Here is a 25,893-nt window from a genome sequence, read left to right as displayed (position 1 = left end):
GTATTTTAGGCCTCCTCTTCCACCCTTTGGCTGATACCTTGGTGCATCATGCGCTTTTGGATGCGCTTCTGTGGCTGTCTGGAACGCTCTGCACTTTCAAATAATTTCGACTGAAAACTCATTTGTTTAGAACTGCTTGTTGTGCTTAGTTTGTTCCTCCTCACCTCCGATTAGCACGGTGGGCTCCGTACGATGCGAAATAAGTTCAACATATGCACACTTAATAAATGAATTAATTATTCTTATTATTATTACGTTTGTTTGCTCAGAAAAGCCTCACTGAAGCCCAAAGCCATTTTTTAAGGAGGGTCCTGCCCAATCCCAATTGAGTATTTTGCGGGTAAATTTTCAGCATCGGGATGCTTGGTCAAGTCGAGTTTCATTGTGCGTGTTTTTCATCTTTTGCGAGTGAAACGGAGAACCCGGAGACAACGCATGCAGAAGAGGGGGAGAGAATACAAACTCTACGCAGGAATGGTTTCTACTCCCGAGGCACAAGGGTTACCATTGGCGCCACGATTCCCGCCCTTAAAATGTTTACTTTCTGCATTTGGATGCTCGGCTAAGTTTGCTCTCGGATAAATAAATACATAAATGGCAGCCTGGCGCGTGTTTGTAAAACGCGGAAAGAGTTATTTCGCCCCGTGCGGGATGCCTACCTATGCATTTCCTGTGCTGCTGCTGCGTGCAATTTTACAAAACTGACTTTGATGATGGATTGTGATCAGGGTGCCGTATTATCCAATTGCCTATTGTAGGCACTCTGCCTAGTGCCTACGAAAAATGAAGAGCCTACGACAAAAAATGTTGACCATCTTTTATATATTTAGACAGCAAGGATAGGCAACAGTGTTTATACAAAGAGGCAGAGTCATGTCAATGTCAATCGGTTTTTTTCATTAGGTGAGAGAGAGGAATTAACACCGTAGACGAACTTTTCCATTTATTTCATTGCAAAATTACCAATAACGTCTTCAAATGGTGTTTTTTTCCCCGCACAATCAAGCGAGTGACAGCGGCAGTAGTAGTAACGTGGGGCAGCAGCAGCAGCAGCACCAACCGTAGAGACTTATCACTGAAGGCCTACGAAACAGAAGTGCCTAGGGGCCGACAAGAACATTATTCCGGCCCTGATTGCGATAATATTCATATAGTTTTACACGTAGGCTTTCGCGACCAGTATTAATTATAATAAAGGTTTTTGGGTTAGAGCGCATTATTATAAACTAGCTTGTTTGTCCGTCCTAGGACGGAAGCTGTAATTTTTACGAAAAAATTGACCAGAGTATAATTGTATCTTGTGTAAATTTAATGGCAGTGAATCTTGCACAAAAGTATGTCATCAAACACTTCACTGCATTTCACTGTAGCACTGTATTAATGGCAGTGATTCTTGCAAAAAAACTACGTCATAAAACACCTCACTTCATATCACTGTTGCGCTGTATTTAACTGACCTAACATTTGTTCAAACTCACTGCTCTGATACTTTATTATCTTCTGCTTTCGCTCACTGGGGTTGAAATAAATTGGAATTAGATACAATATCAGGAAAAGCATGGAGAAATGTCTATTTTATCATAATTTAGAAGCACAAATTAGACTTACGTTTTGTTTCAAGCGCTGAAGAAATAAATAAAGGCACGAAATTAACTTTGTTGCTGTGTATAATTATTTATTTGAATCACAATAAAGAAACGTCAAACTTGAAGCGAATTAACGTTAAAAAAATGTTTTTCCGCTCAACCTTTTTCTGCATTAGTGTCAAAATCCACCTGTTCTCATGATTATTAATGACGAGGGGGGGGGGGTACATGTGGAGGACCCCACCTGTTCATGATTATTAATGAGGGGGGCTGGTCGACGCGGAGTGACGTCACGTGCGTTACACACAGACATTCTTGGCTCATTATATATTTATATAAATGTGTCGCAACCCTCCACCACCCGACACGGCCAATCGGTAAAAAATGTGTCACGTTAACAAAACGCCAATTAGTTACTGAAGAAGTTACTGAAGAAGTTACTTATTGACGTTTTGTCAACGTGACACATTTTTTACTGATTGGCCGTGTCGGGTGGTGGAGGGTTGCGACACATTTTTAAATAACGCGATCTGACCCCAAAACCTTTGTTATGAATATTCACGTAGCTGCCTGTAATAGGGGAAATAGAAACAGAGTATGTGGGGTGAGAGGGTTCCCTTCTTTAACAGACCTCACGTAGAAATACGTGAATTTATTTAAGTGCACGTTACATGATGTTTACGCTAATTAATCAATGGGTTTGCGTGTAATATAAATACGAATTTGAACACGATGCTTTCTAGTCAACAAACAGTTGGCACTCTTCATTTAATCACATTCTTTTTTGCAACAACCTATTCGTTTAATAGATTTAATAAATGAATTAGCTTTCAACAACTTAATAATATATTTATTTGCACATGATTAACGAATTATATGCTTTTGACGGTCGTAATTACATGTTTAATAGTGAGCCATATATGACTTGCATTTTAATGTATGAAAAAATATAATTAATTGAATGGCATAAATATTATATTTCCTGTTAGAATGTAAGATCTTTCATAGTGATGTTGCAGATTATATATGTACATACACCTTGCAGATTATATATATACCATACTCTTAGTTTTTTTCAGGAAAGTCACGTAGGAAAAAAATAAATAAAAAATAATAGAAGAATATATAGAAATAAAATAATAAATCACGACGTTTCGGAGGCAACACAAGCTTCCATCTTCAGGTGAAACCGTCACAGCACAATTGCTGTATAAAGTACAGAGAAGTCCCAAGAAACCCGACCTTGTATATATACTGGTTACTTGATACAGCAATCGTACTGTGACGGTTCCACCTGAAGATGGAAGCTTGTGTTGCCTCCGAAACGTCGTAATTTATTATTTTATTTCTATTATTTCTTCTATTATGCGATATTATTTATTTATTATTATTTATTTTTTACCTACGGGACTTTACAGAAAAAACCGAAAAGTATGAATCCTTGCAGTCACGAAAGCTTCAAATCTAGAATATATATACCAGTATCTGCAGGTTTCTATTTATAAGCACATCCATCTTCAATCTGGTATATTGTCACATTTGCGCATTTTTTTTCCTCTTGACAGACATCTCCAATTGTTTATCAAAATCGTTGTGAACGACATTCATTTTGTTCGTAGTTAAGTTACTCGAACATTGCCGGCGGTTCATTCGCGTTGGAGGTTATGATGGTTTCGTCGTCATGACATCTCAGATATGTTGAGCGCTTTCACTCAAAATGTTTATACCTCTGCTTTCCTGACTCCTCTTCAGATTAAACATTTTCTTACGTTATACATGTACTCTCAGTGTAGCTGTTGCTGATTTTTGTCGATATATTTTGTTAAGGCATTGGTCTGAGAGAGCTGTGATGATTGCATCAGTCTTGACTGAAAAAAAATGCCTTTTCATAGTCGACAGCAGGCTTTTGTAGTATTTCCTACGTGGCCTTCGAGTTATCGTGATGGACACTCACCAGAGACTGCCACGTTTAGAGGTCGTGTGTATGCGGCACTTCTTCAAGAACTGTCACATTATTCAGTTGCTGAAGAAGCTCGCAGCCCGTGGAGCAAAACACGCGGCGCTTACCCGAAAAACACATGCAGAAGATTTATTGACACTTGCGTTTGAACTAAAAACTCTTTTTTAATTTACCAGGTAAGGCCCCACTGAGCTATATTACTCTTTTTTCAGAAGAGCCCTGGCCACAAACGATTTGTGCACGCGTTGAATATTGCCGCTTGTGATTTTTCTCGGACATGGCACGCCGCCGCTTGTCTCTGCATTACGAAGAGGCGCTAATTGTCTCAACGGCCTGACGTTCGTTCATCAAACGCGTCGGTCGCTCGATCGATTGATCGATCGAGCAAGGGTGGCACGCGAGCAAATGAATAATGGAGCACAACCGCGGGCCACCGGCTCCGCTCGTCTCTCCCCCACCCCCCCACGCGGCTCCCGCCTGCCCGCACGCCCGCCCGCGCGTGCCGCAGGCGCGGACGGCGATGCTGAGCGAGGCTCGCGAGGAGGCGCGGCGCTCCTTCGAGGCGGAGCGCTCGCGACTGCAGAGCGAGGTGGAGCAGCTGAGGTGGGCGCGGCGCAGCGCCGAGGAGACGCTCGGCACCGTGCTGCAGGCCGACCGACAGAAGGCGTCCGAGCTGCGCGCCTCCCACCACCTGCACCAGGACGAGATGGCGCGCGTCAAGCGTGACTGCGAGCGCGAAATCCGCCGCCTGGTACGATGCGCGCACAGGCGCACGCACGCACGCAGGCATTGGCTCGCTCGTGCGCGTTCGCTCGCTCGCGCGTGTGCACGCATGACCTGGTGCGTCCGCGTTTACGGCTTGGGTGGTGGAAGGAGGCGGCCACTCACTCAGCCTGCCACTCACTCAGCCAATTGCTCATTCCTTAAATCTTGACTTAAAGCTTTCGTGACTGCAGGAATTCATATTCTTGGGTCTTTCGGTAAAGTCACGTAGATAGGTTCAAAGAAAATAACTTTGAACCTATCTACTTGACTTTACCGAAAGACCCAATAATATGCTCATTCCTTCATTCACCCAGCCGCTCACTCACTGACTCACTCACCTACTCGCCCACCCTGCAACTCAGCCAATCGCTCATGCACTCACCCAGCCACTCACACGCTCATTCACTCACATCAGCACTCACCCACTCACCCAGGGGGATGATGCTTTACCTTGTCTGAGTACTGAGCTGGCACCACTGGGAACCTGCGAAAGAGCCCTGTGTTTCCATGTTCAAGGACAGCTCTTTTTGTAAATCCACTGCTGGAGAAGGGCCTCCCTTTTCCATGCAAGTCATGGGGAATATTTGAGCATACTTCACCATGCTGGTCACTGCAGGTTGGCAAATGCAGGGAGCTCAGACGTGGGAGCAGAGACGTACAGTATACCAATCGATTTTGCCGCACTGCCGTCTGTTGTCCACCACGCAACTCCAGTAAGCCCTGTTGGTGCCTGGTGATAACCCATCTCAACACTTTCCAGGCTCAACCCTGCTGAGCTTCTGAGATTTGATGAGATAGGGCACACCTGATGTCGCATAGTTCCTCACATGATAGCGTCAGTGTCGTCTCAGTTGTCTCGTTGTTGCCTCCATCAACTTACAGCCTCAGTTGCAAAATTGATGACCACACAACAGAAAAAAGTGAATATTTTACGTACCACTTAACGTAATTCTATGATTTCCAGTTCCCAATGTTACTTCTGTAGGTACACAGAAAGAAATAGAAACTTGTTTATCAGCTCACCGTGCATTGTTGTAGTTATGCAAGGTGACTTTTTTTGTTGCTTTCATGAATACTGACGTGGTAGAGGTGCACTTCTGCTATGGCCTGGTGTCCACAATGAATGGAGGTTATTTTTTGTCTCGCTTAGATGCCACGCAATGTAACCCAGTGAAGGAAATAAACAGAGGCAGCGTGGCGCTTGACTCTTCGCGGAGTGAATCGCAGGCGTCGCAACACCGTGCGTTCTCACACACGCAGAGACACGGATGAGGCTGGTCATCAGCCACCATGACCACAGTGGCATTTAGTGACTCCTATCCATCAAACACAGCTCGGGGACTGTTTAGAAAGGGATAACTATCGCGAGTACAACTACCAAACTTATTATTTTTTATATATATAATGGACATATCTAGGACATGCAGTGTGGAATATCGAAAAGGCCTGGAATTAATCTAATTTAACTCTCTCCTATCAAATGCGTCTACTCCCTCTTCCAGAAACATAAAATGTGTCGTTTAAAAATCATCAACCTGTAATAAAGGACTCGATCCTGGGTCTGTCTCCGTTGTCCTTTAATCGGGTTCTTACACTTGTCCCACACGGCCCTCGCTCAGAGCTCTCCCCTTGGCAGCTCCATAGCTATCCTCGCTCCCGTAGCCTCCACACCTCTGCAGCTCCGCTGCAGATCCCCTGTGCAGTCCTCCGGCTGCCCTCACTGCAGCTCCACCGCTGCCCTCACTGCAGCTCCACCGCTGCCCGTCGTTCCTCCGCGCTTGGTCACCGCTGGCCGACGGTGCCAAGTCTTACTCTGCGTGTGTGTGGCGATCTCGCCACTCCCCGACCTCCGCCCTGCGTGGCCTCACTCTAACTCTATCTCCCACACTCCCCCCGTCTCTTCCGGTATCTCTCCCTTAAGACCTCACCCCTCTCTCCCACGTGACCTAACTCCTCCCCCCCATGACGTCATATCCGCGAGGCCGTTTACGCCCGCATTGCACCACCCTCCCCCGTAGAGAAAATCCAGCCAACCTCGGCTGAACAATAACGAGACAAGTAATGCGAGCGAACACAACCATCACACATTCAAGGACAACGAAGCATACAATAAATATAACAACAACAACAAACACAACAGTAAAATTCAACGAAATGTAAGGGACTTTGAGCGCGTTCGGGTCGCCGGTCCGTCCCGGACGGGCGGTGGCCCTCCTGCAGACCGGGAACGTGACGGGGTTTTAGGAGCGACAGGATGAAGTCCTCCTGTCGCTATTGGAGGCCCGTCAACGTCCCGGTCTCGTGTCCCTGAAGGCCCAGCGTCGGGGGTGCGTCGCGATCGTGTCTGCGACGGGGTCGGAAGGGCGGCGGGGCTCGGAGTCCCCGCAGCCGTGGTAGGCACACCCCGAGCAGAGTCTCCTGTCTCCAGCAATGTCACGGCCGGCTTGTCTGTAAAAGGCACGACAGGCGCTCTTGCAAGGTCAACAGGCACAGGCAAGGATGAGTCGGCAGCCACAGACCCCGGCAAGGCAACATCGGGAGATGACGCATCGTTTCGAGGGGCCACATATGGTTTCAAGCGCGACGTGTGAACGAACCAACGCCGAGATCCAAACCGAACACGCGCAGACTGTGGGTTGGGAACCTCGATGAGGCGAACCGGCCCTTGCCATGGTTTGTGTAATTTAGGAGAGGTACCTGGCCGCACCTGCGGGCAATGGAGCCAGGCCATGTCCCCCACCTTCCAGGGGCACTCCCCCTTCGAGCGTCGAATACACCACTCATTCCGGGCCTGGGCTTTGGCAGTAGCCATGCGGGCCCCCTCCCGTGCCTCAGTAACCCGGCGAACGGTATCCCGAATGTAATCAGGAAGAGGCTTAGCAGGTCCCCTCACTCCAGTTCCCAACTGCACATCCATTGTCGGCACGTTCTCGCGACCATACATAAGGAAAAACGGCGAATATCCTGTAGCCGCATGCGGCATCATTCGGTATGCCGAAAGTACCCCAGGGATATGCAAATCCCAATCCGATTGTTTTTCACTCACGGTGTGACACAACATGGCGGACAAAGTCCGATTTAGCCGTTCGACCATACCATCCGTTTGCGGGTGGTAGGGAGATGTCCGTATATTTTTAGTTCCAAGAGCCGCGCACACCTCCCCCAACAATTTAGAAGAAAAATTACGGCCTTGGTCTGTGAGGAGCCTCTCCGGCGCCCCCTTGTCCATAACGTACCCGAATAGAAAGGCGTCTGTGATAGACGCCGCTGACTGGTCAGGCAAAGGCCAGGCCATCGGCCAGCGGGAGAGGTACTCCACCCCAACTAGCAAGTATTTATTTCCCTTAGCGGATGGCGGGAAGGGTCCCAAAATGTCCAACGCCACCAATTCGTTAACTCTAGACACCTGAATAGACTGTATGGGCGGCACATATGGTTGTTTAGGTGGTTTTCGCCGGGCACAATCGGGACACGCGCGAACGTGACCGACGACATCCGTTGTCATGCCGTGCCAAAAATAGTCTTGCTGCAGCGTCAATAGGGTCTTCTGCACCCCCAGATGTAAAAGCGTGTCCCCATGCAGAGTCCTAATCAACTCGTACCGCAAGGATGCGGTACAACCAGACGCCAGCGTTCCTGTAACCCTTCCCTCCACATCAGCAGACCATCCAGTCCCCCACTCTTCTTCGCAGTCCGATTCCGTAATGAGACCAATGAACCATCCAACATTTGTTCCCGAATCCACACAGCCCTTGGAAGATTCAGAATCCCATCAGCCGGTCCCGGCTCCTTTGGAGCTTCAGGCACGTCGACCGCCAACGCAACAGGCTGAGGGGGTTGCTGAATCGGCGCACATCTATGTGTCCCCGACGCGCACGCGCAAGGGGATCGCTGCGGCAACCTAGAAAGCGCATCCGCATTCGCGTGACGCACCCCCTTCCGATGGTGAATTTGGAAGGAAAATTCTTGCAGCGTGTCCAACCACCGCGCCAACTGGCCGGATGGTTGATCCATCTTAAGAGCATACTGCAAGGCCGCATGATCCGTGCGAACAATAAACGAACGACCGTAGAGATACGGTCGAAATTGGCGGAGAAAGAAAACAATAGCCAAAAGTTCCCTGCGTGTGACGCAGTAGCGAGTTTCTGCGGGAGACAAAACCCGGCTACCATACGCCACCACGCGTTCCACACCACCTTTTGATTGAGACAACATGGCCCCAATGCCCGTGTCACTCGCATCCGTATCCAGAATGAAGGGGTGATCGAAATCAGGATAATCTAATGTCGGTGCCGTAGCCAGTCGATCGCGCAGGCCCTGAAACGCCACCTCTTCCGGCGGTCCCCAAGCAAATTTCCTTCCTTTACCCGTAAGGAGGTGCAAGGGCCTCGCGATTGTCGCGAAATCCGGAACAAACCTCCGATAGTATGAGGCAAACCCCAAAAAGCGACGTACATCCCCCACCGTGGCCAGGGTTGGCCAGTCACGGACGCATGCTGTCTTGTCCGGATCCGTGGCCACCCCGTCCGCACTTACGATATGCCCCAAATAGCGCACGAACCGTTGCAGTAGGTGACATTTCTTAGGCTTAAATTTCAAATTTGCGGAACGCATCCTGGCGAACACCGCCTCCAACCGCAGTAAATGCTCATCAAATGTGCGGCTGAAGATGATAATATCATCTAAATATATCAGACATGTCTCCCACTGCAACCCCGTTTACACCAACTCCATCAACCTTTGAAATGTGGCAGGGGCAGCATTCAGCCCCATCGGAAGACAATTAAATTGGAATAACCCCTGCGGCGTACGGAAAGCAATCTTCTCCCGCGAGGGCTCGTCAAGGGGAAGCTGTGAGAATCCCGAAGAGAGATCTAGCGTTGAAAAGAATTTCGCCCCCGACCAGGCATCGAGGGAGTCGTCCATACACGGCAGGGGGTACGCATCTGCCACAGACACTTTATTCAATTTTCGAAAGTCGACACAAAATCGCAATTTGCCATCCTTCTTTTTAACCAAAACAACAGGCGCACCCCATGGGCTGTTAGATGGAGATATTATGTCCGCAGCCAACATGTCATCCACTGCCCCTCGAACCTGATCTCGCTCCGCCGGACTCATCCGATGCGAGTTTAACCGAATAGGGGCAGCGTCCCCTGTGTCCATATGATGGTAAAGCAACGAGGTGCGTCCCAAGTCCAAATCGTCAGAGCTAAACACATCAGAATAACTCAATAATAATTTACGAAGCGCACAACGTTGTTCACCGGAAAGGGAAGAATTTTTTCCACACAATTCGGCGATCCAGCGATTATAAGCGGCACCAGGACCTGAAACACCACCAACCACGACCTGGCTGCCCAGATGATCTTGTGCCGTAAACGCCGTAGTGGCATGTGCCACAACCGTACCAGCCGGCACACACACATTTTCGGTACTTGCATTAAACACCTGCAGAAACGGCTGCTGGTCAGGCCGGACAATAGTTTGCGCCCCAACGAGCGCCGCTCCGCCCGTTATAGTGGCGGACGGCGACAACAAAATCCCAATTGCACCCTGACGACCAGGTACAGGCTTTCGATATCGCAAGGGGATAAGCATCTGTGAGCCAGGTGGAATATCAACAGATACCACGGACAGCACCTGCACCTGAGCGACCGGAGCAGGTCGCCCCCAGGGCGACGGTAGAAATGTAATTTTTCGCCCACCCGGTAATTCAATGCAGTTTTGATTAATTCGAATTAGAATGGGCATCTTGGCCAGGAAGTCAGTTCCCAACAAGCAAGGAACCGCGAGGGACCTCGAAATTAACACAATTCCCGAGGCCGACACTCCCCCGATAGATATTGTAGCGTCCACCTGGCCCACAATGCCCATGCTACCCACGTTGGCAGCGACGCAGGAATCGTAAACCGGACGCACGGCCTCAGGTGGGATGTTCAACAGATGGAAAATGACATCCGATATAATGGTCGCGGACGCCCCGGAATCCACTAACACACGTACGTCCACCCCTTGTATAGAACCAGGTACAGTGGACGAACCAGTAGCGGCCGCGACGACCCGCCGTGCCAATTTACGCCACTGCGTTACCGAGCGACGTAGCCCAGTCGATGGCCTCCCCCCGTTATTAACAACACCCGGATCGCACGACAACGGTGATGAGTGAGGTGTCAAGCCTTGCCGGGTGTCTGGTGCGCACTGATTTGCCTGTCCTGGAGGATCCTTCCATGGCACGTCCGCTGACGAGGCCTCCTGCTGGGGCGGACCCGGGACGCGGGCTCAGCAGTCCCTGGCGTAATGGCCTTTACGGCCGCAGCGGAAGCAGTCGATGTTGTTGCGCCGCGCCGCAGGCACCCCGTCCCGACGCTCCCGTGGCGGCGGCGCAGATCGCGGCCCCGGCGTACTGCGGGCCGACCACTGAGCAGAGGCGGCTGTCAGCTCCTGCGGGCCCCCCCCGTCAGGAACGTACACCGCCTTCTTGGGATCCCAACCCGCGGCACCTCCTTCGACGATGGGCCCCCCCGTCCACGCCGTGACTTGCTTCCAACGGCGCAGGTTGAACTGGGCATCAAGACATTTAGCGGCCGCCCGGGATGTGAGCTTTTTGTGGCCACACACCGGCATAGGAATCCCCAAATCCCGGGACAGCTCGAGCATCTTACCCAAGATGAGAGGTTCGAGCAGGTCAGGCTCCGTCTCCGGGTATGCAGCCATGGCCAACTCCAATACCGCACCCCTGTATGCCACCGGCGACTCCTCGGGTGCTCGCTGACGTTGAACAAACCGGCGATGAGCATCATCCGGTGGCTCATATGCATCTGCCATCTCGTTGAAAACTCCTCTCAATGTTTTCTTCTTCTCGGCCTTTATAGAGCAGAAGAATCTCACCGACTCGTCATCGAGAAGAGTCGGTAAAACCTCCAATGCCTCAGCGTCCGTCCACCTTGCTGAGCGTACCGCCGCCAGAAATCTGCAGGCGAAAGCACTCCAATCGCCCCCGATGGAGAATTCTTTAACAGTCGTGAGATGACGACTGCGACTCCTTGTTGCACCGTCCTCAGCCGATGACTCACCAGGCGGCATATTCAAAATGGCGTCGCATCGCAACGTGTTCAAGATGGCGGCCTCTCGCCGCGGAGAGCGCAAGATGGCGGCTTCCCGCCGTTCTTCTCCTGCCACGCCCAAGATGGCGTCTTCTTGCCGCGTGGCCAATGGCGCCGACAGCGGAGGCAAGGCAGCGACCTGCGGACCTCCATCGGCTCTCCCCAACGCCGTCCTCGGCGTGACGAGCTCGCACAATTGCGCGAGCACGATTTTCAGTGTCTCCAGCTGCGCCGCCATCTGCCTCCATCGCCAATCCGCGTCCTCTGGTGCAGACGGGTCCACCGACGCGGCGACATCTTGGACTCCCGGACCCCCACTTGTTCCTGCACGGATCTCCTCCTCCATCGCAGGCAGGTCGACCGCCCGAGGAAGGTCGTCGTCGTCGGAAGATGTAGCAGATGATGGCGCAGGAATATTCTTTCTTCTGAGCTGTTTTGACATGCCGTTTCACTTCTGACACCAGTGTAATAAAGGACTCGATCCTGGGTCTGTCTCCGTTGTCCTTTATTCGGGTTCTTACACTTGTCCCACACGGCCCTCGCTCAGAGCTCTCCCCTTGGCAGCTCCATAGCTACTCTCGCTCCCGTAGCCTCCACACCTCTGCAGCTCCGCTGCAGATCCCCTGTGCAGTCCTCCGGCTGCCCTCACTGCAGCTCCACCGCTGCCCTCACTGCAGCTCCACCGCTGCCCGTCGTTCCTCCGCGCTTGGTCACCGCTGGCCGACGGTGCCAAGTCTTACTCTGCGTGTGTGTGGCGATCTCGCCACTCCCCGACCTCCGCCCTGCGTGGCCTCACTCTAACTCTATCTCCCACACTCCCCCCGTCTCTTCCGGTATCTCTCCCTTAAGACCTCACCCCTCTCTCCCACGTGACCTAACTCCTCCCCCCCATGATGTCATATCCGCGAGGCCGTTTATGCCCGCATTACAAAACATTGACCAATGTGGTCACAACTTGAGCTTGAGACAAATCAAGTTCGTTTCAGTTATTCAGTTCACCATTATCACCGGTACCAGCAGGGTGCAAGAATATGGATGTGAGAGAGGAAATTGTGTGTTTGGGTAGTTTTTCAATCCTTATTCCCGCTGGGAGACGATCATAAATCACAGCTCTGCCGGATGAAGGCTTTCCCACATCGTGTTGGTCGTGGGATTTGTTAGATCGGTTGTGCAAATGGAGGACCCATGATTTAGATACCTCTCGCCACTGATTTTAGCCTGGGCCGGGAATTGACCCCAGGTCATCAGGTTCATAGCGCTGCGATGCTAACCACTGTGCCACCGCTCCACATGCCAAGATAGTAATTTCAGAATCCGTATTTGAATCCAATGAGCTATGCAGCTCTTGTTCACAGCTGTCCGGCACGTGGGGCGGGTCAGCAAGTTACAATGCACAACAGTGCCGTAGTTAAGTGCACAATACGTTCTAGATTTGAAGCTTTCGTGACTGCAAGGATTCATATTCTCAGGTTTTTTCGGTAAAGTCACGTAGGTAAAACATTAAAATTAATAAAAGTAAAATAGAATAAAATTTAACAAAAACTGAGTAATCATTGGAAAGATGTGATTAACCATGCAAAAAAGATTTAACTATACTTATTTGCCAATCATATTTGACAGACAACTATTACAGGTTTACCATGTTTAGTTGTTTTCTCCTTGTCACAGGTTGAGTCACAAACCGTACCTTTCCATAACAAAGGCTCACCCTCTTAAGCCTCACCTTACCATATGAATAAAAAGTGTGCTGTACTTGGCCCTTACCCCCCCCCTTCTCCAACCATTATATAAACGGAGTGGTAGCTCCTGCAATCTCTCATTTACTTGATACAGCTGTCGTGGCTGTGACGGTTCCACCTGAAGACGGAAGCTTGTGTTGCCTCCGAAACGTCGTGATTTTTATTTTATTCTATTTTACTTTTATTAATTTTAATGTTTTACCTATGTGACTTTACCGAAAAAACCTAAGAATATGCACAAGAGGTGGTTGTGAGAAGGGGGTCAAGAGCTGCGTTGCATTAGCAGGGTACGTTTGTTTATGGACTGAGCAAGCCAATGTACACGAGTAGAAGCCTCAAAGCCAGTGTTGAAATATGGGTGTTTGGGGCCGGAGTGGTGTCTGCCGTGATACGCAGGTCAAGATAGATAGATGGCCAGTCAGCAAAGCAACTCGAAACAAATATCCTGGAATACAGGTTCATGGGGAGGATACTATTAACGTTTGCAAGAGAAGATGGCAAGATGGTAGTGTAGAGGGAGTAAGTGAGTCCGTGCATTTCTTATCGCGCACTCTTATGAGCCCAATCCATCGTCAATGCGCACTAATCACAGCTAGTGAGCTCTTCGGAACAACGCCATTTTAAGTCTCTGGCGAAACTGCCTCGGGCTCAGGGATGGATCCCGAACGTGAGCTGGTAACTCATTTGTTGTCTTCGGGCTGGAGACCCCGAAACCACGCTGCCCGTATCGCACGAGGCTCACACGTGGGTTACAGAAGATCACCGTTGGCTCTGCTAATCAGTAGGAGGAGTGAGTGTGCTGTGGGTGTGGTATGGGGAGCGGTAGCGTATCGGTCAGCGCGCTGCGCTACGAACCCGGTGACACGAGTACGATTCCCGCTCATGGCCAACACCAGTGACGATTATCTGAACCGGTCCCCTAGATCGACTTAGCCTCAAATGAGTACCTGGTGTGTAGACATCGCCACTGGGGAGGCAAAGGCGGCCGGGGGTGGTGCTGGCCACCCACACCCTCGTGTGCTGTGCTGGCCTTCATAGGTGCTCGCACTTGCCACAACAGTTTGTTACAGGTTATCCGGGGGGTCTTTGTTTTTGTCTTTTTGTGGTACTGGCACGGGATGGAGAAGGGCATGTTATTGAGATGGGTAAACCCAGAGGTGCCCACTGCACTTCCGATTGGCACGGTTGGTTATGTACGGTGTGAAAGAAGTTGAACATTCATACATCGACTGCAGCGCTGGCTGCGTTGTCGACTTTTGCAACGACTCCTGGGGCCTTGCAGAAGGAAGCAATGGCGAGACGCGGTGACCACGTCAACGGCATTGGGTGTGATGACCTGTTGACCTTGACTCAAACTAATGAACCATCAGCGTTCGTTTGCAAATCATGTGTCACGGGTAGGTTAAGGGTTTAATATAAAACTGCGTCATTAATGATAAGTTTAATGACTGACCATATACACAGTCGTATAATTTGTAATTTAAGATCTTTAATTGAAAAAAAACCATTAATGTAAACTGTTAGAGCCTTTGGTGGATTAAGAGGAGTTTTAAGTGCGTGGAATTTAAAATAATGTGAATTTTACTATATTTGCTTTTCAGTACACAGTATATATAAAATATGTTCTTCCTTTTGCAAAGAACAATTTTCGCAATTATCTCCATCTTCTCACTGCACAAACACAACGGAATGTAATACAACGGATCGGCACATGGCAAAATGCACCATTTAACGGTGATGACCATAGTTACAAACTCCTTGACCCTTACTTCAATCGTAAATGAGCGATCGTACAATTTTTTCACAGTTCACTTCACACCACAGCAGGCGACTTTTCCAGAGCTCAGACCAACATTTTGAACTGCGGGTGAAACCCATCGCTGAACACCATCGTTATGCCACAGTGAAGAACAGCTTGTGTGCTAATCAGCCGCAGTGCCAAACAGCCGAGGTGACAAACAGCTACGGTACCACCGCATCCACCTAGTCTACACAGTAACACACTCCTCGTAATTGTACGGATGTTCGCTAGGGCACCCCGGTGGTGGGATGTTGACTACCTCGCCTGGTAAACAGGATAGTCATGGGTTCGATCCCGACCCTGACGCCTGTATATTTGGAGTTTGCGTGTTCTTCCTGTGGTGTGCCTGGATTTTTCTCCGGGTCCTCCGGTTTTTCCCTCCACATTTAGAAACACGCATTTAGAATATTTGGCTGTTATTTCCACACGATAAGCCACTTCGTTGCGCTATCATTTGTGGCCAGGTCACTTCTGCAAAAGAGCTACATAGCTCAGTGGGCCTTACCTTGTAAAGAAAAAAATAGTTTAGTTAGTATTTTGATTTAAAGCTTTCGTGACTGCAGGGATTCATATTCTTGGTTCTTTCGGTAAAGTCACATAGAAGGGAAATACTAAAATAATATAAAACAAAACAATTCTCACGACGTTTCGACTGCAACAGAAGCAATCATCATCAGGTGTAAAATCCACAGCTGGAAAATTTGAAAAAAGGTTGCTGTGGATTTCACACCTGATGATGATTGCTTGTGTTGCAGTAGAAACGTTCGTGAGAATTTTTCTTGTTTTATATATATATTATTTTATTCTTTCCCTTCTACGTGACTTTACCAAAAGAACCAAGAATATAGTTAAGTCAGTAGTTTAGTTTCAATTGTATTTCTTAGGATGGGATCTGCATGTCACGCGACGGCACTGTCGCCACGTTTGAGATGTATGTATACGATGCAATCAGTCGCCACGATCGCCTGTGCGCAACAATCAGGGTTGACGTGAGCTTGTATTTATTACTCGCACTCTCTTTGGTACCCATTAACAAACCAGACTCATTTAATAGCCGAACTTGGCAGATCTTCCCAAAGCGCATTAACCTTTGTCGATTAACTGGGTGGGTACGAGTGCCGTATTAAGGAGAAACGTGAGCACTTGGCTGTGTGTATGGGGCCTTTGTGTGTAGCGTGTGCTGCACTGCATTAATTAGACGCTTCGTTGGTGCTTACGTGAATTTGCGGCTCATTTGTGCAGACCGATTAAGATACGACGAGGATTACAGCAATCCCACGCGCAGTTGTGGAGGAATACTTATGAAGTATTGGAATGACGGCAGGAAACCACTTGACGGGTAGCACACTTTTTATTAAACCTTGACTTGTCACGATACAACGTGTGGTCACTATTCCTCTGACTACACACACTTCACTTGACACGTGTGGTCACTATTCCTCTGACTACACACACTTCACTTGATACGTGTAGTTACTATGCCTCTGACTACACACACTTCACTTGACACGTGTAGTTACTATGCCTCTGACTACACACACTTCACTTGACACGTGTAGTTACTATGGCTCACACTGCATTCCGCCCCGTAACGTCCGTGGAGTCTACAGGCCCACCCCAGCTTGGGCGTGGGCCACAACCTCTGAGTCCCAAGGGCGGCCCTCTCACGGACGCTCGGCCCCGGGTCCCAGGGTTCCGCCTCTGGGTCATACAGAGCCCCGGCCCCTACAGGACAGCGGGACTAGGTACCCCAGGGCCCTATCTCTTCCTCCTCCGTCTTCAGTCTTCGCTGGTCACTCGCTCCCCGTGCGCCTGTGCGCACCACCTTATATAGCCCCCACTCACGGGAGACGGAGCGTATGCGGACCTCGACGTGAGCATCCCCCTTAGTTGACCAATCCCCGCGCGCTTGCCCCAGGATCCCATCGCTGTCAACGCGCGTCACTCATACCCAACCAATCACTGCCTCATAACCCCCAACCCCGCGCTGACCCCTGATCCTTCACCGTCAGCGCGCGTCACCAACACACACAGCCAATCACTACGCGCTGGCACACGATCCCTACCCCAGCGCGTATCACCACTACATCACCCCCTCCCACATAGCTCGCAGCCGGCCCGGCTGCTAAACAACACAACACAATGTCAACACAACAAAAACCCCACCCCCCAGTGTGCCCCGTAACGCAACAACAACAACACAACGACACAACACCCGACAACAACCTATGTACAAACCGACAACCAACACAATAAAAGTCAACAACAACACACAACACCTAGACAACAAGCTATGTACAGCCCGACGAACAACACACTAAAAGCAAATCCCAGAAAATGAACGTGTCCAGTGTCTCTGTGACTATTGATCCCTCCCCCGTCCGCTCGCTCCTCCACCGGGGTGATAGAGCGGTCGAGCGGATGAGGAACGCAGTGACGAGGCGCTCCGGCCGCATCGGCTCCTCATTCGGTTGGTCATGAAAAGTAGCGCGACTTAGCGCGAGTCCGCCTGGCCGGTCCATCGTATGGGACGGGACGCTGACGACCGTCCGGTGGCTCCGGCAGCCCTGGACGGTGCGGATCGGGCCTGGAAGGACCGGCTGCGCCGCGAGGATCCGGCCGCCGGTGGTCGGCAGCTGTCAGTTCCGAGACACCTGGGAGCGGATCAGGCGGAGACATGTGAGGATTAGGCGGAGACATTTCCCCCCTTGGGTCATCGGTCACGTCACATGCTCGGCCCTCACGACACAAAGGGAGGCCATATGGAGGCGAGAACGGTTTCAGTCGGGAGGGGTGGACGTACCAACGGCGCTTTCCCCATTTTATTTGAACACACTGGGGGCGTGCAACCCGCACGACCTCCACGGGTCCCCGCCATGGCTTCAACAATTTAGGCGACGTAGCCAAAGGTGCCTGAGGGCAGTGCAGCCAGGCCCTATCGCCTGGTTTCCAGTCATGCACGTACTTACGAAGAAGGTGGCATTTGGCCGGTTTAAACTTTAATTTAGCCGATCGCATTCGCAAGAACACCCCTCTCAATCGCTGGAGGTGTTCCTCAAACGTTTTACTGAAAACAATGACATCGTCAAGGTAAATCAAGCAAGTATCCCATTGCAAGCCCGACAAAACCAATTCCATAAGGCGCTGAAACGTCGCGGGAGCGGAGTGAAGTCCCATGGGTAACCGGTTAAACTGGAATAGGCCCCCTGGAGTCCGAAATGCTGTCTTAGGTTTGGACTCGTCGTCGAGTGGCAGCTGCCAGAATCCCGATAATAAATCAAGAGTAGAAAAATATCGCGCACCAGACAATGCATCGAGGGACTCGTCCATTCTGGGGAGCGGATACGCGTCAGCCACGGAGATTTTATTCAGGCGACGGAAATCTACGCAAAATCGCAAGGACCCGTCTTGCTTTTTAACCAGCACAATAGGTGCTCTCCAAGGACTGGAAGAAGGCGAAATAATGTCGGCCGCCAGCATATCGTTGACGGCCGACTGAACGTGTTCCTTCTCAGCAGGACTCAGCCGGAAGGGATTTAGCCTGACCGGTGCCGCATCGCCTGTTTCAATATGGTGGCGCATCAGGTCCGTGCACCCAATGTCATATTTATGCTTACTGAACACATCAGAAAATTCTATCAGCAACGCACGCAGCGCACCCAACTGTACCATTGACAAATCGTTCGAGTCCGCGCACAGCGAATCGACCCATTCAAGGTCCTCCCTCACTGGATTGTTCTGCGTCGGGCTTGGATCAACATGCGCAACCAGCCGCTCTTCCGCAGGGACCCGTGCCGCGTGAGCTAGCACAGTGCCCTGCTGAATAACGGCCGGCCGCGACCCAGCGTTTAAAACCATCACGAACGGGTCCTTGTCAACCCGAACCAAAGTGTGAGCCACCGACAAATCGAGACCTCCGACAGCCCTATTTGAAGGACCCAAAAGCATGCTCTGTTCCGAGGTCTCCCCCACCCATGGTTTCCTCAACCGGAGGGGAATTAACATCTGTGAACCCGGGGGCACGTGCACGGTCTGTGTCGCCAGCGCTTGTATCGTAGCGCACGCCGTCCGAATTTCGGTAGGGTTCGTCAAAAATGAAATACGGCGACCCGATGGTAGTTCAATGCAACGCTGATCGATGAGAATTTTAATGGGCATTTTAGCCAAAAAATCTGTGCCCAACAGACAAGGAACCGCCAAGGAAGAAGAAACGAAAACGGGTCCCGACAATTTGATATCTCCAATGCAAATGGACGCCCTAATCTGACCGACAATGCCCAACGAGCCCCTATTAGCCGCGTAAAATGGCACGTCCACCGGGAGTAGAGGTCGACATTGGACGGGGAGAATGTTGTAAATGAGGTCCGATATAATAGTCGCCGACGCCCCCATGTCCACTAACACCCTGACCTCGACCCCGTCAATGAATCCCGTAACGACCGATGATCCCGCCAACGTAGCCACTATCCTGTGCCCCAACTCCGACCATTTAATGTCCCCTCGGTCCCGCACGAACCCCCCTCGCCGAACCGAATCTCCGATCCATAACCGGCTCTCCTCCGCCGCAACGCGACGGCCCATGTGTGTCGTGCATGTAGGCCGAGCATGTGAAGCGCCGCGACTTGCCGGGGTTAGTAGGGATGACTTGGGGCCTTGGTCGTCGTCCAGCCGAGGTCCCATGGCGCGCTGACGTGGAGCGCGGCAACCGGACGCCACGTGGCCCCGGAGGCCGCAATTGTAACACGTGATGAGGGTCGTCGGAGATCTCGGTTGCTCCAGCTTGCGGGCCGATCGCAGAGGCGAACGACCCCCCGACCTCCAGTCCCCTGGTCGTCCCGCGGTGAACGCCTCCTCTCGTGGGCTGACGACTTGGGGCTCGGTGACCACCGGGCCCGGAGCTGAGGCCATGGCAGCATTGCAGACGACCCCCTGTTTACGCTGGAGGACCTCGTGCGCCTGTATACTTGTTGCGACCCGCAAAGAAGAAATATCGACCTCGTCGGCCGTGTTGATGGGGACCCCCAGGTCCTGCGCCAACTTGAGCAGTTGCTCCAAGACCATCGCGTCCTGGCCCTCCTCGTCCATACGAGGGAACGCGGCGTCGGCGAGAGCCAACAACGCCGTGCGGTAGGCGAGCGCGGTCTCCGTGTCCGCCTTCCGCCGGGCGTAAAAGTGATGGCGACACGCCGAGGGAGGTCCGTAGACCTTGGCCATGAGACCCAGCGCAGCCTTAAGCGTGGAGCGGTCCGACCTCTATGCGGACGTGAAGGCCGCGAGCGCGTTGTCGTCCAACATGGCAGGCAGTGCCCGCAGCGCCGTAGCATCGGACCAGGCGGACATTTCCTGATGCGCCAGAAACCTGCGCTGGAATGCGCCCCAGTCCCCGCCTTCCGCCTTGAAGGCTGACAATGTGGGAAGGCGCTGTTGAAAGATGAAGTCGTCCTCTGCCTCGTGGTTCCTCTCCGCCGCACCGTCAGTGTGCGAGATGGCGGCCCCAATGGCGGGTGGCTGATGGCGGTCCGCAGCACGCGTTTATGACGTAAGCGGGCGCGCTTGGAGAACCGCCGCCACGTGGTGCTCGCCGTTCCCCCCAAAAGATGTCCGCGCAGTTGAAATGGCGGGAATCGCCCAGTCATTTTGGCGGGAATCTGCGGGGCGACCCTGTTGAATGTCCGCCAACGTCCCCGCTCCTCCCGATGTGCTGATTTCCGCCAGGATGGACGCGGCGGCGAGCAGCAGCTCTGCCAGATGGGAGTGCGCCTCGCGGAGTACGGCATCGGTCCCCAGGCGCTCGTCCGGCGCCCTCGGCGGATCCTGCGGCGTCGGCATTTCTTTGTCCTCTCCCCCCGATGCCAGCTGGCCCGAGTCGTCAAGGTTATCCTCGCGGTCAATCCCGTGAGTCCGACGGGTCTTCCTTGTATCCATGCCTGGAAGACTGTTTCACTTCTGACGCCAGTTGAAGTATTGGAATGACGGCAGGAAACCACTTGACGGGTAGCACACTTTTTATTAAACCTTGACTTGTCACGATACAACGTGTGGTCACTATTCCTCTGACTACACACACTTCACTTGACACGTGTGGTCACTATTCCTCTGACTACACACACTTCACTTGACACGTGTAGTTACTATGCCTCTGACTACACACACTTCACTTGACACGTGTAGTTACTATGCCTCTGACTACACACACTTCACTTGACACGTGTAGTTACTATGCCTCTGACTACACACACTTCACTTGACACGTGTAGTTACTATGGCTCACACTGCATTCCGCCCCGTAACGTCCGTGGAGCCTACAGGCCCACCCCAGCTTGGGCGTGGGCCACAACCTCTGAGTCCCAAGGGCCGGCCCTCTCACGGACGCTCGGCCCCAAATCCCAGGGTTCCGCCTCTGGGTCACACAGAGCCCCGGCCCCTACAGGACAGCGGGACTAGGTACCCCAGGGCCCTATCTCTTCCTCCTCCGTCTTCAGTCTTCGCTGGTCACTCGCTCCCCGTGCGCCTGTGCGCACCACCTTATATAGCCCCCGCTCACGGGAGACGGAGCGTATGCGGACCTCGACGTGAGCATCCCCCTTAGTTGACCAATCCCTGCGCGCTTGCCCCAGGATCCCATCGCTGTCAGCGCGCGTCACTCATACCCAACCAATCACTGCCTCATAACCCCCGACCCCGCGCTGACCCCTGATCCTTCACCGTCAGCGCGCGTCACCAACACACACAGCCAATCACTACGCACTGGCACACGATCCCTACCCCAGCGCGTATCACCACTACACTTACACAGCAACGAAGCATCCTTGAAGTTCAGGCCTTGGTCCATATTCCTACAATGGGCTTAGCGCTCTGTTACGCAGTACGTATGATGAACCTTACGCAAACCACGTATCATAACCATATAGGAAAGTATAATACAATCTGAGTAGTGATTACATAGGATTATGCTATTTGAATGTGCTTACTAATAAAGATGAATACAGTACCACGAATGGGGTTTCATGAATGATAATGTACAGTACAGTTATTGCACGATAATATATTGCAGTGAGTTCACTGAGTGGCATTGTGGTTGGAGTGGCTGGAGTGCTTTGCTTGTAACCTCAGGGTTCTGAGTTTTTTCTAAGTTCAAATCCCAATCGGTGTTCGGCTAAACCAGGGGTCGGCAACCTACGACTCTTTAAGGGCCGCTTCGTGAAGTTATATGTTAAGGATCTACCGTCTTGTATTCACCACAGTGCATTGCGGCTCTTTAAATATTGAGTTTTTTTTACCGAATTAGAAAAAAAAATGGCTCTTATTATTATTATTCTGCTTGCCACTGCTGGATGAAAGCCTACCCAAGGTGGCACCATCCGTCAGTCTGGTGACACGACTGCTGCACGTGGACTGATCTCATCGCTCCATGTGCTGGTGCTCATGCTGTTGGGAAATGTTTTTTTTCTTGAGTAGTAAGTTAACATTGGTAACCCCGTGTAGAAGAAACTCCCAGCAAACATGCAACGTCGGCACGCGGTTGGAAACATTGCCACCACGTTCCACATTTACTGAGCTGACCCATCCCATGGAAACGTGGAATTTCCACCACTGGTTCAGGATTTTCCAAGAGATGAGTAACAACCCTTCGATTGCTTGACCAGGGGCGCACTTTAATGCTTAATCATTTTTATGGTAAAACAAAAAATTGCGCAAAGTGCATACATATTTGGCCTACTCTTCCGTGCTGGTCAGGCGTCTCGGTCAAGGTGGGAGTACTCACACTCGACCTGCCCAATTGACTGACTGGTCTGTGAATCCATTTATATTGCTGGGTGGGCATAGGTGGTGTGGATTTAAGAAACTTGCTCCACTCTTTCAAACGCCACACCGGGAGATCGAATCGAACCTTTGACATCTGTATTTGCAAGTCCAGTGTGCCAACTATTACATCCGTGCAGGATCCTCATTATTAACGTATTTCCATGAGATTATTGCATTGAACATACGTATACACGGGACTCCAAAATACATCCAATGCACTCTAGTGTTTCGTACCACTCCTTTTTGGCACAGTATTACAACTGGTGCATTGGTTAATTTTAATTATAACAATTACTTAAGAGACCAAAACTTGCCAATTACTTCAATGCAGAAAAGGAGGCTCGGCAATTAACAAGGATGGTTATTAAGCGGAAGCTTCCACTTTAGCATCGCAGGAAATGGAGTGTTGGTGTACGGTGCTTTTTCTGCAATATTTTGCTGTCTTTCTTGGATTTTCTGTTTGCACATAGTCACTTTAAGATGTTTTCTTGTTCATGTTTTTGTTTTCTGTTTGTTGCGGTTGCACCCGATTCAAGAGCCGATTGGCTCACAGGGCTATACCAAATAAATGAACTTGAACTTGAATGCCTTTGTGAAATGCCGCCCCGAAGCAATAAGATCACCTCTTATTGTCGTTATTGCACTTGTCGTTATTGTCATCGAGTTGATGGCCAGCAAGCTCCATCCTGTAAATGTAATAAGCAACATTAATGCTCGGATGTACAGTGCTTGTTTCTCTGTCCTCGCTGAGTGTGGGAACGGTTATTAAAACACCAATGCCTACTTCATTGAGGGCGATATTGGCACGTAAACAATATATAAGGAGTGAGGATCGGCGTGAATAACGGGCTCTTGTCAGTGCAGCGTGCGTGCAGAACGAGCCGGGCCTTGCTACACCTCGGAAGCGAAACAGAAATGAGCCTGGATAGTGTTTGAATGAGAGAAGACCACCTTTATATACGGGGGGGGGGGGGGTGGGGGGGGGGGCTACGTTGTCAGTTGAGGGCAGTGCAGCGAAATACATTGCTGTATAATGTACTACGCTCCAGCATCAATGCAGCCCATCTATCTGCACGAATCTGCGTACAGTACGTCGTGACCTTCATAGCGTCACATGCTTTGGCAATATGGGCATGGGATGAGGCACACGACTTACACCGGATTTAATTCGACTAGAAGCCACACGAATTTCCCAGTCACGTCTATTGGTTTTGAAGCGAACACCTCGTTTTTCAAGTCTCTTTGAGGAGACTTTCAGGCGACTGCTTTTGAACACGTGACCATATTATCAAAGTGTTTCTGGACGTGCACTGCCGGTCTGTGCATTATAATTTCCGTCTGCGTGTCCACGTGTTCTGAGATTGTATGCAATCGCTGGAGAGTCGATCTAACTTTGCACAAATTGGCACAGGATCGAGGAACAGAGCAAACTATATTTTGGAACGGACCCAGAGTAGTGTCGCTTAATTAGAGTAACGCAAGGGTTACGTAATTCTCTAACGCATGGATGTTAGCGTCTGGCAATTTGTGTAATGTAAGTGGCACAATACCCGCCAGCATACACATTGTCCATCTGTCAGTGTCTTCAATTGCTTTCGTCTCAAGCACAATGCCACGGGAGTTATGTAACATTAGAGAGATTAGTAACGCATGAAGTCAATTGCATAAGTGAAATTCAAACGATTACACTTCTTTGGTTTGGACTTCGAGTTGTATTTCTCTCAGACATGTCCTAAAATCTATGACATTATTGCATAACAATGATATCGATGTAACCAGCTGATAACAAATTGTTAAAAAGACTAACATTGGTAATACATAAGGAATGCAGCAATGTCTTGCTAATCTGGACTGATGACACCACATTGATAATGTATGCTGCTGTGTAATAACAAACTCAGGCTGCAGGGCATCATGGGATAGACCCACAATCCCGTGCAGCCTCCCATTGACTGGATAATCGCAGCTTGTCGCCGAGGTTTTTGGTGCCGACTCCCGTGACAACATAGGTCGAACGGAGATGGAAATAAAAAAAAGATAGTCCTTAAATTTGTGTCCTTAAAAAAATAGAATTGCCGTATCTGGCTATAGTTATTTTTGTCATAAGGGATGTACCCAGTGCCATTTTTCTCTCTCAATATACGTGTGGTTTGCTGCAGTTGCTGTGCATCAGTTAACTTCAGTTAAAGCAAAGGCAGAGAACCTCATCGAGAAATTACGCCACGAGCGTTTCTGTTCACTTTTAAAATCGAAAGTGCTCAGATAGGAGTTTTTTACGATTTCAATTTAGTAGATATACCAGTATATGCAAGAATACGAAAGGCCATTGAGATACCACAGCCTTCTTGTAAGAGAGACCCGGGAAATAAATAATTCCTTTGACAGCATTGAAATATGCATACATTTACTTGTAGCACACCCGTCGCCCTTCTTGACATTGAGTATGTTCTGTAACTCGAGATTGAGCCTACACACGTTATTTTGTATACACGTGTAGTAACTAACTTGGAGACGTAACTTAATGGAGGCAATTCTTTAATTAAACCCGAGCACACAGTTACTCACTCTCTGCTGTTACACAACGCTCTGTCTCTCAGATAAACGCAACTCTACACTGGTTGCTAACCTACAACACAACGCTAGCCGTCTGACACTGACGGTGCTGAACTAAGACAGCCAACTACGTCTAGCAGCGCAATTATCAAGTGACGACGACAGCGACGAAGGCGACGATCTTCAACAGCGACGACGATGACGAGGGGATCCCACTTCCAAACGACAGCCCCGATCTCCCGCTCGGGGTCCCCTTTTATCCTGTTAGCGTGGCCTCGCTTCGCCCTGGCCACGCCCCCCTTCTAGAACCTACTAGCGGGCTCTCGACATGTCCCCTCCGTAACCTTTCCCCTGGATCCCTCTCGGGTCTGTCACGTGGTCTGCTGTCAGTCAGGGCTGCTTCACTCTGCAGATCCCCTTCCTTGACAGCAGCCAGCGCTATGCTACGTAGTGGCCAATTTTATGTCACTACAATTGTATTTACTAGCCTTTTGCAAGCGAAAAGCAGACTGCGACGTGATATTCATTGCATCCATTCCTGTGCAATTTGCAAGGCCGCGGTGACACAGACCTATTT

The 25,893-nt window shown here is 50.4% G+C and overlaps 1 protein-coding gene across 1 annotated transcript in view; it reads left to right on the top strand.

Moving 5' to 3' along the window:
* Positions 1 to 25,893, top strand: part of LOC144717491 (janus kinase and microtubule-interacting protein 3-like) — a 231,433-nt gene that overhangs the window by 45,895 nt on the left and 159,645 nt on the right. Inside the window, exon 3 of the mRNA XM_078592860.1 lies at positions 4,055 to 4,297. Within this exon, the coding sequence (XP_078448986.1) occupies positions 4,055 to 4,297 (243 nt within the window). The remainder of the gene's footprint in view (positions 1 to 4,054; positions 4,298 to 25,893) is intronic.

This window comes from Lampetra planeri, chromosome 4 (assembly GCF_965212315.1).
Source record: "Lampetra planeri chromosome 4, kcLamPlan1.2.h2, whole genome shotgun sequence".
Taxonomy (NCBI): domain Eukaryota; kingdom Metazoa; phylum Chordata; class Hyperoartia; order Petromyzontiformes; family Petromyzontidae; genus Lampetra; species Lampetra planeri.
The sequence above is the reverse complement of the archived record's forward strand: the minus strand, read 5'-3'. Positions and strand labels throughout refer to the sequence as shown.